Source organism: Salmo trutta, chromosome 34, assembly GCF_901001165.1.
Source record: "Salmo trutta chromosome 34, fSalTru1.1, whole genome shotgun sequence".
NCBI classification, from domain to species: domain Eukaryota; kingdom Metazoa; phylum Chordata; class Actinopteri; order Salmoniformes; family Salmonidae; genus Salmo; species Salmo trutta.
In genome coordinates this window covers 24,796,640-24,812,228 of record NC_042990.1, presented here as the reverse complement: position 1 = coordinate 24,812,228, position 15,589 = coordinate 24,796,640, and the positions used below count along the sequence as shown (strand labels likewise).

The 15,589-nt window shown below is 43.2% G+C and overlaps 1 protein-coding gene across 5 annotated transcripts in view; it reads left to right on the top strand.

Annotated features, from left to right (window-relative positions):
• snx13 (sorting nexin 13) overlaps window positions 1-15,589 on the top strand; it is a 36,866-nt gene that overhangs the window by 8,789 nt on the left and 12,488 nt on the right. For all 5 annotated transcript variants that reach the window (XM_029732375.1, XM_029732374.1, XM_029732373.1 and 2 more), the window contains exons 2-10: window positions 9,377-9,489; window positions 9,673-9,775; window positions 9,898-9,987; window positions 10,548-10,669; window positions 10,761-10,882; window positions 11,009-11,113; window positions 11,759-11,847; window positions 13,764-13,847; window positions 14,021-14,159. In XM_029732375.1, the coding sequence (XP_029588235.1) occupies window positions 9,377-9,489; window positions 9,673-9,775; window positions 9,898-9,987; window positions 10,548-10,669; window positions 10,761-10,882; window positions 11,009-11,113; window positions 11,759-11,847; window positions 13,764-13,847; window positions 14,021-14,159 (967 nt within the window). The remainder of the gene's footprint in view (window positions 1-9,376; window positions 9,490-9,672; window positions 9,776-9,897; window positions 9,988-10,547; window positions 10,670-10,760; window positions 10,883-11,008; window positions 11,114-11,758; window positions 11,848-13,763; window positions 13,848-14,020; window positions 14,160-15,589) is intronic.

Here is a 15,589-nt window from a genome sequence, read left to right as displayed (position 1 = left end):
TGGAGGGTCCATCATGGTCTGGGGCGGTGTGTCACAGCATCATCAGACTGTGCTTGTTGTCATTGCAGGCAATCTCAACGCAGTGTGTTACAGGGAAGGCATCCTCCTCCCTCATGTGGTACCCTTCCTGCAGGCTCATCCTGACATGACCCTCCAGCATCACAATGCCACAGGAATGTCAATGTTCTGCCATGGCCAGCGACGAGCCCATTGAGTACGTCTGGGACCTGTTGGATCGGATGGTGAGGGCTAGGGTCATTTCCCCCAGAAATGTCCGGGAACTTGCAGGTGCCTTGATGGAAGAGTGGGATAACATCTCATAGCAAGAACTGGCAAATCTGGTGCAGTTCATGAGGAGGAGATGCACTGCAGTACTTAATGCAGCTGGTGGCCACACCAGATACTGACTGTTACTTTTGATTTTGACCCCCCCTCCCTTTGTTCAGGGACACATTATTCCATTTCTGCTAGTCACGTGTCTGTGGAACTTGTTCAGTTTATGTTTCAGTTGTTGAATATTATGTTCATACAAATATTTACACATCTTAAGTTTGTTGAAAATAAACGCAGTTGACAGTGAGAGGACATTTGTTTTTTTGCTGAGTTTGTCTTTATAAAACTTCCTCCTGTATTGATGGTTCTCAGCCCCTTTATCTATCTAATGCAGATGAGCTGATAGACATACAGCTCACAGTGTTATCCTGATCACTATCAGCAGCATGGTGACTCTACAGTGAGAGGGATCAGCAGCAGGGTGGCTCTACAGTGAGAGGGATCAGCAGCAGGGTAACTCTACAGTGAGCAGGGTGACTACAGTGAGAGGGATCAGCAGCAGGGTGACTCTACATTGAGAGGGATCAGCAGCAGGGTGACTACTGAGAGGTATCAGCAGCAGGGTGACTCTACAGTGAGAGGGATCAGCAGCAGGGTGACTCTACAGGGAGAGGGATCAGCAGCAGGGTGACTCTACAGGGAGAGGGATCAGCAGCAGGGTGACTCTACAGGGAGAGGGATCAGCAGCAGGGTGACTACAGGGAGAGGGATCAGCAGCAGGGTGACTCTACAGTGAGAGGGATCAGCAGCAGGGTGACTCTACAGTGAGAGGGATCAGCAGCAGGGTGGCTCTACAGTGAGAGGGATCAGCAGCAGGGTGGCTCTACAGTGAGAGGGATCAGCAGCAGGGTGGCTCTACAGTGAGAGGGATCAGCAGCAGGGTGGCTCTACAGTGAGAGGGATCAGCAGCAGGGTGGCTCTACAGTGAGAGGGATCAGCAGCAGGGTAACTCTACAGTGAGCAGGGGGACTCTACAGTGAGAGGGATCAGCAGCAGGGTGACTCTACAGTGAGCAGGGGGACTCTACAGTGAGAGGGATCAGCAGCAGGGTGACTCTGAATCAGATCATGGACAGATCACTTTCTTTTTATTTCTTTATTCCCCTGGGGTCCTCCTTCCTTTCACACAATACTTTATAGCAGAGCTCTCTGAACCTGTTCCTGGAGACCTACCGTCCCAGGGCTCTACACTGAACTCTTTTACAAGGAGCATGTGTGCCCCAAAGTTGAAAAATGTGGGCACACACAAATAAATGAGATTCTCCCCATGGCCTAATTCTCCCTTCCTTCCTGCACCTGGAGTGCCCGCTTCCTTGAGTGACGCACACACTCACACACACAGTACCATTCTCACCTCACCTATTGCGATCTTCCTTCCTGCACCTGGAGTGCCACATTCCACCTGAGTGCCCCCTCTGTGACTGTCACACTCCTCTGTGGGTGGACACACACCTGCCTCACCCATATCACTTCACCTAGCACTCCTGGAACCTTTAGCTCTCACAGCAAACATCTGAAGAATGTAAACAAATGAACTGTGATCTAGACCCTGGTAGACAATCCTCATGCAAAATAGATTCCGGACCAGCTTTAGCTGTTAACCTGGCTGTCTTTCAAGTAGCCTGAAGAATCCCTCAGATGTAGGCTAATGACCTGAGGTAATGAATAAACCCATTGTATCTTGTTCGCCTATGTGATGTGTGTCAGTGTTGGCTGGAGACTGGGTTACGTACAGAGTCTGCTAGCATAAGCTTGCTAGTGTTAGCCTGCATTTAGGCTGTGTAAGACTTCAGGATGCAGTGAGAAAGCTAGCATAGCATTAGCAGTTAGCTTGTAAGCATGAAACTGGTTCACCGGTAGCTAAGCGACTTACCCTAGAAAGGTTATGTGGGAAGTGGAATCCCGTGGCGCGTTATTCAAATACCTTAGAAATGCTATTACTTCAATTTCTCAAACAAATGACTATTTTACACCATTTTAAAGACAAGACTCTCGTTAATCTAACCACACTGTCCGATTTCAAAAAGGCTTTACAACGAAAGCAAAACATTAGATTATGTCAGCAGAGTACCCAGCCAGAAATAATCAGACACCCATTTTTCAAGCTAGCATATAATGTCACATAAACCCAAACCACAGCTAAATGCAGCACTAACCTTTGATGATCTTCATCAGATGACAATCCTAGGACATAATGTTATACAATACATGCATGTTTTGTTCAATCAAGTTCATATTTATATCAAAAACCAGCTTTTTACATCAAATCAAATCAAATTTATTTATATAGCCCTTCGTATATCAGCTGAAATCTCAAAGTGTTGTACAGAAACCCAGCCTAAAACCCCAAACAGCAAGCAATGCATGTGAAAGAGGCACGGTGGCTAGGAAAAACTCCCTAGGAAAAACTCCCTAGAAAGGCCAAAAACCTAGGAAGAAACCTAGAGAGGAACCAGGCTATGAGGGGTGGCCAGTCCTCTTCTGGCTGTGCCGGGTGGATATTATAACAGAACATGGTCAAGATGTTAAAATGTTCATAAATGACCAGCATGGTCAAATAATAATAATCATTGTAGTTGTCGAGGGTGCAACAAGCACGTCCGGTGAACAGGTCAGGGTTCCGTAGCCGCAGGCAGAATAGTTGAAACTGGAGCAGCAGCATGGCCAGGTGGACTGGGGACAGCAAGGAGTCATCATGCCAGGTAGTCCTGAGGCATGGTCCTAGGGCTCAGGTCCTCCGAGAGAAAGAAAGAAAGAAAGAAAGAAAGAAAGAGAGAAAGAGAGAATTAGAGAGAGCATATTTAAATTCACACAGGACACCGGATAAGACAAGAGAATACTCCAGATGAAACAGACTGACCCTAGCCCCCCGGCACATAAACTACTGCAGCATAAATACTAGAGGCTGAGACAGGAGGGATCAGAAGACACTGTGGCCCCATCCGATGATACCCCCGGACAGGGCCAAACAGGCAGGATATAACCCCACCCACTTTGCCAAAGCACAGCCCCCACACCACTAGAGGGATGTCTACAACCACCATTAGCATGTGACGTTCAGAACTAGCATACCCACCGCAAACTTCCGGTGAATTTACTAAATTACTCACGATAAACGTTCACAAAAAACATAACAATTATTTTAAGAATTATAGATACAGAACTCCTTTATGCAATCGCTATGTCCGATTTTAAAATAGCTTTTCGGTGAAAGCGCATTTTGCAATATTCTGAGTAGATAGCCCAGCCATCACGGGCTAGCTATTTAGACACCCACCAAGTTTAGCCCTCACCAAAGTCAGATTTACTATAAGAAAAATGTGATTACCTTTGCTGTTCTACGTCAGAATGCACTCCCAGGACTTCTACTTCAATAGCAAATGTTGGTTTGGTTCAAAATAATCCATAGTTATGTTCAAATATCCTCTGTTTTGTTCGTGCGTTCAAGACACTATCCGAAGGGTAAAGAAGGGTGACGCGCCCGACGCGTTTCGTGACAAAAAAAATCTAAATATTCTATTACCGTACTTCGAAGCATGTCAACCGCTGTTTAAAATCAATTTTTATGCCATTTTTCTTGTAAAAAAGCGATAATATTCCGACCGGGAAACCCTGTTTTAGTTCAAAGACAGAGAAAATAAAAACATGGGGTCGCCTCGTCCACGCGCCTCAGTCTCATTGTACTCTGATCGACCACTTACCAAAGGCGCTAATGTTTTTCAGCCAGGGGCTCCAAAGACATCATTCAGCTTTTTCCCACCTTCTGAGAGCCTATGGGAGCCGTAGGAAGTGTCACGTTACAGCAGAGATCCTCAGTTTTCAATAAAGAGAGTCGAGAAGCCCAAGAAATTGTCAGACAGGCCACTTCCTGTAAGGAATCTTCTCAGGTTTTTGCCTGCCATATGAGTTCTGTTATACTCACAGACACCATTCAAACAGTTTTAGAAACTTTAGGGTGTTTTCTATCCAAAGCCAATAATTATATGCATATTCTAGTTTCTGGGCAGTAGTAATAACCAGATTAAATCGGGTACGTTTTTTATCCAGCCGTGCAAATACTGCCCCCTAGCCCCCAACAGGTTAACTCCAACATATCTTCTGCAGAGGTCCAATGCAGCCGTTTTTTATTTTTTTTTATCTCAATATCAAATCATTTCTGGTTAACAATTAAGTACATTACAGTGATTGTTTTAAATTAAAATGGTCAAAAAGTAACAAAATAGCTTCTTAGCAAAGAGCAATTTCTCAAGCAAGAATTTTGCTAGGTCTGTCTGGGAGTGGTCTGAGTGGGGAGGGGAAAACTGAACTAGCTGTTATTGGCAGAGAGATTTGAAACTCTTTTTCTTATTGGTCTATTAACCTCTCTTGGCTATGTGGGACGTGACCGTCCCACCTGCGGGACATACTCCCAACAGCCAGTGAAACATACGACTATTTTACACCATTTTAAAGATACACTTCTCCTTAATGCAACCACATTGTCCGATTTCAAAAAGGCTTTACAGCGAAAGCAAAACATTAGATTATGTTAGGACACCACCTAAACAAGAAAAGCCACACAGCCATTTTCCTAGCATGGAGAGGCGTCACAAAAAACAGAAATACAGCTAAAATTAAGCACTAACCTTTGATCTTCATCAGATGACACTCATAGGACATCATGTTACACAATATGTATGTTTTGTTTGATCAAGTTCATATTTATATCCAAAAACAGCATTTTACATTGGCGCGTGATGTTCAGAAAATGTTTGCCTCCCAAAACTTCCGGTGAATGTGCACATTAATTTACAGAAATACTCATCATAAACGTTGACAAAATATATAACAATTATTTAAAGAATTATAGATATACTACTTCTTAATGCAACCGCTGTGTCAGATTTCTAAATAACTTTACGGAGAAAGCACATTGTTCAATATTCTGAGTACAGAGTTCAGCCATCAATACAAGCTATACAGTTACCCGCCAAGTTCTGGCATCAACAAAACTCTAAATTAGTGTTAAATCTTTCCTTACCTTTGCTGATCCTCGGCGGAATGCACTCGCAGGACTCCCACTTCCACAAGAAATGTTCATTTGTTCGATAAAGTCCATTATTTATGTCCAAATACCTCCGTTTTGTTGGCGCGTCCAGAACACCATTCCAAAGGCACGATGCGGGAGCGCAAATCAATAGACGAAAAGCTTAAAAGTTCCATTACCGCTTGTAGAAACATATCAAAAGATGTTTACAATCAATCCTTAGGGTGCTTTTAACATAAATAATCGACAATATTCCAACCGGACAATAGCGTATTCATTACAGAAGAAAAATAAAAAATGCTAGTGGATGCGCATGAAGTAACTACATGACCTCAGACAGTCCACTGCTTGAACCGGCTGTTATTCCCTCAAAATTCACCATAGAAGCCTCAAACAACTTTCTAAAGACTGTTGACATCTAGTTGGAAGCCTTAGGAAGTGCAAAATGACCCCTAAGTCACTGTAGTTTGGAAAGGGAATTCATTGAAAATCTGAGGCTGTAGTTTTTTTTTTAAACTTCCTGGTTGGATTTTTCTCAGGTTTTTGCCTGCCATTTGAGTTCTGTTATACTCAGACGTCATTCAAACAGTTTTAGAAACGTCAGAGTGTTTCTATCCAAATCTACTAATAATATGCATATTCTAGTTTCTGGGCCCGAGTAATAGGCAGTTAAATTTGGAGAGGTTTTTCATCCGGCCGTGAAAATACTGCCCCATACCCAAGAGAAATTAACTAGTCACCAGGCAGGCCAAAAACTCCATCCCACCAAAACAGGCTCAAATTTCAGGCGGTCTTTTCAAACAGATCTTACACTAAAAGGGCATTATCATAATTGTCACAATTTCACAGTATTCTTCCAACCTCAGTGTGGAAATATACATATTAAAAAACACTGGCAAATCATGTTTTTTGACTGCATTGGGCCTTTAAGTTGTGATGCGCCCAGAAGAGTGTGCCGCCAATACTAGTAAAAATGTATATTTTTATGCTTACCTTGTATCTGTTTGTCTGTAACTGCAAGCTTTTATTTGGGGGCTGAAATCTGTAGTAGTCTGTCAAATTGCGCCACCTAATCCACAGTTTTCCAATGGAGTAGGAAGTTGGCAACTTCAAACATGCAGTAACTCAATACTTATAAAAGTATAAAAAATATCCATTCTTTAATCCTTACTGTGTACCTGTGCTTGTCCTGATTGCTATAGAGTTGTCTGTTTTGAATCGATAGTTTTTGATAAATAGCGTTCTCTTCTTCCCCTGCCAAATCAAAAACATCTGATTTTGATGGGGTCCTCCTCCTCTGCTAACAAACAAGAGGTTGCGTAAAATGCTACTTTTGTCAAAAACTACGGATTTCAGCACCCAAAGTGAAGCTTGCAGTTACACAGGACAAACCTAGAGAAGGAAAACATTAAATAATGGACAGCCTTACAATTATTGACTGATAGTGACTCGATGTAGTTGGCGGTACATTCTTCTGGGCGAATCACAACTTCTCTCCGTAGAAGACATTATACACCGAGTGTACAAAACATTAGCAACACCTGCTCTTTCCATGACACAGACTGCCCAGGTGAATCCAGGTGGAAGCTATGATCCCTTATTGATGTCACATGTTAAATCCACTTCAATCAGTGTAGATGAAGAGGAGGAGACAGGTTAAAGAAGGATTTTTATGCCTTGAGACAATTGAGACATGGATTGTGTGTGTGTGTGCCATTTCATAGAGTGAATAGGCAAGACAAAATATTTAAGTGCCTTTTGAACAGGGTGTGGTAGTAGGTGCCAGTTACACCGGTTTAATTGTGTCAAGAACTGCAACGCTGCTGGGTTTTTCACACTAAACAGTTTCCTGGGCCAGCTACACTGTGGAATGCTTTCGATGCCTTGTAGAGTCTATGCCCTGACAAATTGAAGCTGTTCTGAGGGTAAAAGAAGGGTGTGCAACTCAATATTAGGAAAGTGTTCCTAATGTTTTGTACACTCAGTGTATATGTCAAACAGCCTAGTCTACATGGGTGATACCTAGTCAGTTTTAAAACTGAATGCCTTCAACTGAAATGTCATTCGCATTTACTTCTTAGCTAGGTCACAGATTGCAATGCAAGTGCTAGCATTAGCAGTTAGCTTGCTAGCATTAGGCTTGTAGGCTGTGTGAGATCAGGTTAGGATGCAGTGAGAGAGCTAGCGATGTTAGCAGTGAGGTCAGCAGTTAGTTTATCTTTTTCCTGCTCTGACAATAACAGGAAACCTGAGGATGAGAAACTCTCTTCCTCTCGCTTTCTCTCGATCTGACTTTCTGTAGTGTTTTATATTTGATTTAACCTTTATTTAACTAGGCAAGTCAGTTAACAAATTGTTATTTACAATGACGGCCTTCCCCGGCCAAACCTGGATGACGCTGGGCTAATTGTGCGCCGCCCTATGGGACTCCCAATCACGGCCGGATGTAATATAATCTGAATTTGAACCAGGGACTGTAGTGACGCCTCTCGCACTGAGATGCAGTGCCTTAGACCGCCACAGTTCAAATGTGAAATTAGTTGGGTGATTGCTATACGTTAACCTGTTATGGCTTGATCCCGTTAGCGGGATCGATATGACGACAGCCAGTGAAAGTGCACGGCGGCAAATTCAAAACAACAAAAATCTCATAATAAAAATTCTCAAACATACAAGTATTATACACCATTTTAAAGATAAGATTCTCCTTAATCTAACCACAGTGTCCGCTTTCAAAAAGGCTTTACGGCGAAAGCAAAACATTGGATTATGTTAGGACAGCACCAAAACACGAAAAATCACACAGCCATTTTCCAAGCAAGCAGAGGCATCACAAAAACCAGAAAGTCAGCTAAAATCAATTACTAACCTTTGATGATCTTCATCAGATGACACTCCCAGGACTCAATGTTACAAAATACATGTATGTTTTGTTCGATAAAGTTCATATTTATATCCATAAACCCCATTTTACATTGGCGCGTGATGTTCAAAAAATGTATTCCCACCAAAACTTACGGTGAATGAGCACATCAATTTACAAAAATACTCATAATTAACGTTGATTAAATTTACAACAGTTATTGAAAGAATTATAGATATACTACTCCTTAATGCTACCGCTGTGTCAGATTTTAAAATAGCTTTTCGGCGAAAGCACATTTGTCAATATTCTGAGTACAGAGCTCAACTATCAAAGCAAGCTATACAGATACCAGCAAAGTTCTGGAGTCAACTAAACTCAGAATTAGTATTATAAATATACCCTTACCTTTGCTGATCTTGGTCGGAATGCACTACCAGGACTCCTACTTCCACAAGAAATTTTATTTTTGTTTGAAATACTCCATATTTATGTCCAAATACCTCCGTTTTGTTCGTGCGTACAGATCACTATCCAAAGGCATAACGCGTGTGCGTAAAATAAGAGACAAAAAGTCAAATAGTTCCATTACCATTCGTAGAAACATGTCAAACAATGTTTACAATCAATCCTTAGGGTCTTTTTAAAATAAAACGTTGATAATATTCCAACCGGACAATAGCGTATTCATTACAGAGGAAAAAGGAGAGGCGCGCCAATGTGCCAGCGCAGTAAACAACTCACTGCTCCCAGGCAGTCCACTGATAGACTGAGCTCCTATTCTCTGCCCAGTAACAGGAGACGCATGAAAGACGTTTCTAAAGGGTGTTGACAGCCAATGGAAGCCTTAGGAAGTGCAAAATGACCCCACAGACACTGTAGTTTGAACAGGGATTAGATAGAACTACAAATCACTTCCTGGTTGGATTTTTTTGTCAGGTTTTTGCCTGCCATATGAGTTCTGTTATACTCACAGACATCATTCAACCAGTTTTAGAAACTTCAGAGTGTTTTCTATCAAAATCTACTAATAATATGCATATCTTAGTTTCTGGGAGTGAGTAGGAGGCAGTTTACTCTGGGCTCGTCAATCATCCAAGCGACTCATTACTGCCACCATCCATAAGAAGTTAACCCCCTCCCTCCCCCCTCCAGGCCAGTCTGTCTGTTTGGGGATGGGGGGGTCTAGGAGTGGTGCTGTTCCTCATCACTTTCGGACCCTTCGCTATCTTCTACCTGGCCTTCTATATCTGCTGCGTTGTAGGCGGGTAAGTGTGCAAAACCTGTTTGAAGTTAAGTCATTTATAGATGTTTATGTGAAATGATCTGTCTTGGTTGTATCCCAGCTTTCAATAGGTTTTTACTGAGATTACTAATGAATCTGGTTTACCTGTCTTCTTCCTCTCCTCCTCCTCCCCCCCTTCCACTCTTCTCCCTCTCTCCTCCTCCAGTGGTTTTGCGGTCACTCTGTTGTTTGGGAAGACTAACTCAGAGAGACATCTAGAGAAGTGTGAACACTCCTACCTGCCAGCCACGCAAACGGGTATACTGAAGGTATGAAACACACACATGCACACACTCACCAACACACACGCAAACAAATAATGACTCTCTCTCCTCTCCCCTCCCCCTTCATCTCTTTCTTTATCCCCCCCCCCATCTTTCTTTCCCCCCAGACGTTGGATGAGATGAGGTTGGAGCAGAAGCCTATAAAGATAGACAGGAGACTGACTGGCTCCAACTACATAGACGAGCCTCTGCAACAGGTAAGTAACAGATGGATGAAGGATGGGCAGATGAAAACAAACGGAGAGGGAGCACAGTGCTGACACACAGATACTTTCTGTTTACTGGGTTCTGTCTATACAACTATGATTGAAGCTAAGTCACCAGTTTTAGTCTGCAACTATCTCAATGTAGACATTTATGTCTCTTTAGCAAAGGGGTGTGTTTGTATTTCTGACTGTCTTAGTGGATGTTTATGTATGTGTCTTCCCTCTGTTAGTCCTAGAGAATGATAGCTGTGACTGAAATGTCTCCACTAAAGTGCTAGTTAGTTGCTATAGCAGCCAGATAAAGTGAGAACATGTCATTAAGTAGCCTAATTAGATCATGACCTGCCTGGATCAGCAGCCCCACTGTCTCTTTGCAGACGTCACTGTGTGTGTGTGTGTGTGTGTGTGTGTGTGTGTGTGGTCCTGCATGGTTTATCTCCCTCTTGTGTTCTGTATGGCCACTGTGGGTTTAATGAAAATGGACTTCTCACCTACAATAATGACTGGCCAGTTTCTCTCACTCAAACACTCTCTCTCTTCCTCCTCTCCAGGTCATCCAGTTTGCATTGAGAGATTATATTCAGTATTGGTATTACACTCTGAGTGAGGATGAGTCTTTCCTGCTGGAAATCAGACAGACTGTCCAGAATGCTCTGGTCCAGTTCTCTACACGGTAACATTCTATTACTACTATATTACTGGTGATTTACTGCTCTTCCTTACTTCTCTCTAACTAGTGTGTTGTTATTATTATTATAATACAGGTCTAAAGAGGTGGACTGGCAGCCTTATTTCACCACCAGACTGGTGGATGACTTTGCTACTCACCTCCGAGTCTTCAGAAAGGCCCAGGACAGACTGGAGCGCAGGGATGACAATAAACAAAGTACGAATACACACACACCGACAGACATGCACTCTCCCTCTCTCTGACATGATGATTGTGGTGATGTTGATGAAGGTGATGATGATGATGATGATGATGATGAAGGTGGTGGTGATGTGTTTCTAGGGGACTTGTCAGAGGAGATGGTGGAGTCATTCTTTGAGGCGGAGGTAGAGATGGAGAGGAACGTCTGCAGAGACGTGGTCTGCACCTCCCTGAAGGATGAAGAAGGTAGACACACTTCCCATTAGAGCGAGGAAGGTTCACACGCTGCACCTCAACAAGAAAGTTGAAGCAACTTCGAGCCTGTGTGTGTGTATGTGTGTGTGTGTGTATGTATGTGTATATATATATATATATACACACACACACACACACACACACACACACACACACTGAGTGAACAAAACATTAAGAACACCTGCTCTTTCCATGAGACTGACCAGGTGAATCCAGGTGGAAGCTGTGATCCCTTATTGATGTTACCTGTTAATTCCACTTCCATCAGTGTAGATGAAGGAAGGACAAAATATTTAAGTGCCTTTGAACGGGGTATGGTAGTAGGTGCCAGGCACACTGGTTTGTTTTTCATGCTCAACCGTTTCCCGTGTGTATCAAGAATGGTCCACCACCCAAAGGACATCCAGCCAACTTGACACAACTGTGGGAAGCATTGAATCAACATGGGCCAGCATCCCTGTGGAACGCTTTCTACACCTTGTACAGTCCATGCCCTGATGAATTGAGGCTGTTCTGAGGGCAAAAGGGGGGTTGCAACTCAATCTTAGCAAGGTGTTCCTAATGTTTGGTATACTTGGTGTACATCATAATGTTGACATTCAGGTACTGACGTCTCTGTGTGTGTCTCTGTGTCAGGGTTCCTAAGGGACTTGTGTGAGGTGCTGCTCTACCTTTTACTACCTCCTGGAGACTTCCACAACAAGAACATGAGATACTTCCTTAGGGTGAGACACACACACACACACACACACACACACACACACACACACACACACACACACACACACACACACACACACACACACACACACACATTGGTGAAAATCTGATATCAACTTTGGAGGGGACAATTACATGAAATTTTCTCAAGAGCAATTCCTGAGGGGGACACCAAAAGTAGTGCTGTAACACAGCCTACATTGTAATATGGTAAATGTATATTGAGGAACCAAAGAAATAAGGTGTTTGCCGTACTCCTAACTACCGGTACCCAAAACTACACAACTAATCACAACAGCAATACCATTGCCTTTAACAAATCTTAGTTCAGTCACCAGTTTAAGTTGAGAGTGGGGGTATCCATGGCATTTTCCAATTATGTTCCTATTTTACAAGTCAAAAAAATTGAGAACCTTTCATAATGTTGCCAAACAAAGACTCAACAAACTTACCTGAGACTCCCTGTCTCTGCCAGTCTGTCCCTGCATATCTGTCCCCAACTCTGCTGTCTGTGTGCCATCTGTTGCCTGCTCTGCCTAATGACATCATTGTGAAACATTTCCATTAGAATTTAATTTCTTTCTTATGAACATTTTATCAACTAGTCTTTGAGATATTAGGCTACTAGGGTTGTTACTATGCGTTTTGGTGTACTGAAAAATACTCTGATGTCCGTCTTTTATTTTTCTGCCATTTTTCTACCTGGTTGGCTGGCTGGCTACACACACAGTGTGTAGGTTATTTACAGTAGGAGATGGGCTTCTATCATCTTCTATCATTCTATTTGGGCTTCGATCTAAAAGGTAGCTAGCAAATGAGAAACGGATTAAAATGACGAGTTGACAGCTGTATTAGTTCACCATTTACACAACATATGCTGCAACCTTTTGTAATTTTAATAGTTTGTTTCATATTGGCTGGCTTCCAACAATAGCTGAATTTGCAAAGCTAGCGAGCACCAATTCCGTTTCAGTGGTGTTTGCTATAATCTTTGCTACCCGGGTTAAATAAAGGTGAAATAAAATAAATAAATAAAAGTTCACTTGCGACAATTTAGCTTTTGCAACGAGACCATTAAATATATTTAAGACCATGGTAGAAGAGAGTGTAGTTCAGTTTGGATTTCAGTTTATCGCTAACCTTATCACAGGGACTTTGAAGCACTAACTTACATCATCTGCATGCTGATTCCATCTTTGGCGACGCCACATAAATGGAATAGGTACTAGCTAGCTTAATAGTTTAAAATTTGCGCGCTAGCTCTGCATATTCAGCTAGTGTGTGTGCGCGATTGACTGGATTAACCTCACGTCAGTTACGTTCATTGAGTGCCTTTCAGACAGTAGATACGACCTCTCTGTTACCTAGCAAGCTAAGGAACTGGCAGTGGATCAAACCATTGTGAGGCAAAGGGTGGGGGGGGTTGCAATCTTTTGAGACTTAAAAACGCGCTATTAAGTGTCTATAATCAGCACAATTGCTTTCATTGCGTATTATTAATATTATTTAAATTACATAGTTATGTTTCAGTGATATATTGGGGGGGACAAATCATATTTTTCCCAGGATGGGGGGGGTCGTGTCCCCCCCGTCCCCCCCCGGGATTTCCGCCCCTACACACACACACACACACACACACACTCAAGCAGACATGCACAAGACAAGCACACACTCACACTGTGACACAAACACACACTGAAACACACAAACCAACATGAAATTGAGTGTGATGTGTGGTCCTGAGTGGCTCAGTCAGTAGAGCATGGCACTTGCAACACCAAGGGTTGTGTGTTCGATACCCGCTGGGGCCACCCATACATAAATATCTATGCATGCATGAATGTAAGTGGATAAAAGCTGTCTACTAAATGGCATAAAGTCATATTTTATGTGATGTAATTTGATTGTGTCCATGTCCCAGGAGATTCTGGCGCGAGGTGTTCTCCTTCCCCTGGTCAACCAGCTGAGTGATCCTGATTACATCAACCAGTTTGTTATCTGGATGGTCAGTATCAGTAATCACATTGATAATCAATATCATTATCAATATTACCACTTGATCAACCAGTTGTATAAGGTTAGTAGAGATCAATAACTTTCAACAATACAACTGATATAAATGTTACATAAGTGCGTGTGTATGCCTGCATGCGTGTTTGTGTGTGTATATGTGTGTAGATCCGGGACTCTAGCTGTAACTACGAGGCATTTATGAACATCTTGAAGCTGACAGACAAAGTGTCTGAGCTGGAGGCTGTTAAAGACAAGGCCCTGGAGGAACTACAGTACCTACGATCACTGGATACCGCAGGAGACGGTACACACACGCACACAGACATGCATGACACCACACTTTTACCATGAAGTAAACTCAGCAAAAAAAGAAATGTCCCTTTTTTCAGGACCCTGTCTTTCAAAGATAATTCGTAAAAATCAAAATAACTTCACAGATCTTCATTGTAAAAGGTTTAAACACTGTTTCCCATGCTTGTTCAATGAACCATAAACAATTAATGAACATGCACCTGTGGAACGGTCGTTAAGACACTAACAGCTTACAGACGGTAGGCAATTAAGGTCAGTTATGAAATCTTAGGACACTAAAGAGGCCTTTCTACTGGGGTGGCAGGGTAGCCTAGTGATTAGAGCAGTGGACTAGTAACCGAAAGGTTGCGAGTTCGAATCCCCGTCGTTCTGCCCCTAGGCCGTCATTGAAAATACAAATTTGTTCTTAAGTAAAGGTAAAAATAAAATGAACTCTGAAACTTTTAAAGGTAAAAATAAAGTAAACTCTGAAAAACGCCCAGGGTCCCTGCTCATCTGCGTGAACGTGCCTTAAGCATGCTGCAAGGAGGACTGGTCACCATAGCAATAGAGGACTGCAGATGTGGCCAGGGCAATAAATTGCAATGTCCGTACTGTGAGACGCCTAAGACAGCTCTACAGGGAGACAGGACGGACAGCTGATCGTCCTCGCAGTGGCAGACCACGTGTAACAACACCTGCACAGGATCGGTACATCCGAACATCACACCTGCGGGACAGGTACAGGATGGTAACAACAACTGCCCTCCATCAGTGCTCAGACCGTCCGAAATAGGCTGAGAGAGGCTGGACTGAGGGCTTGTAAGGCAGGTCCTCACCAGACATCATTGGCAACAACGTCGTTGGCAACAACGTCGCCTTTGGGCACAAACCCACCATCGCTGGACCAGACAGGACTGGAAAAAAGTGCTCTTCACTGACGAGTCACATTTTTGTTTTCACCAGGGGTGATGGTCGGATTTACGTTTATCGTTGAAGGAATGAGCGTTACAACAAGGCCTGTACTCTGGAGCGGGATCGATTTGGAGGAGGATCATGGGTCTGGGGCGGTGTGTCACAGCATCATCGGACTGAGCTTGTTGTTATTGCAGGCAATCTCAACGCTGTGTGTTACAGGGAAGACATCCTCCTTCCTCATGTGGTACCCTTCCTGCAGGCTCATCCTGACATGACCCTCCAGCATGACAATGCCACCAGCCATACTGCTCGTTCTGTGCGTGATTTCCTGCAAGACAGGAATGTCAATGTTCTGCCATGGCCAGCGAAGAGCCCGGATCTCAATCCCCTCACCCTCCGATCGTGAGGGCTAGGGCCATTCCCCCCCAGAAATGTCCGGGAACTTGCAGGTACCTTGGTGGAAGAGTGGGGTAACATCTCACAGCAAGAACTGGCAAATCTGGTGCAGTCCATGAGGAGGATATG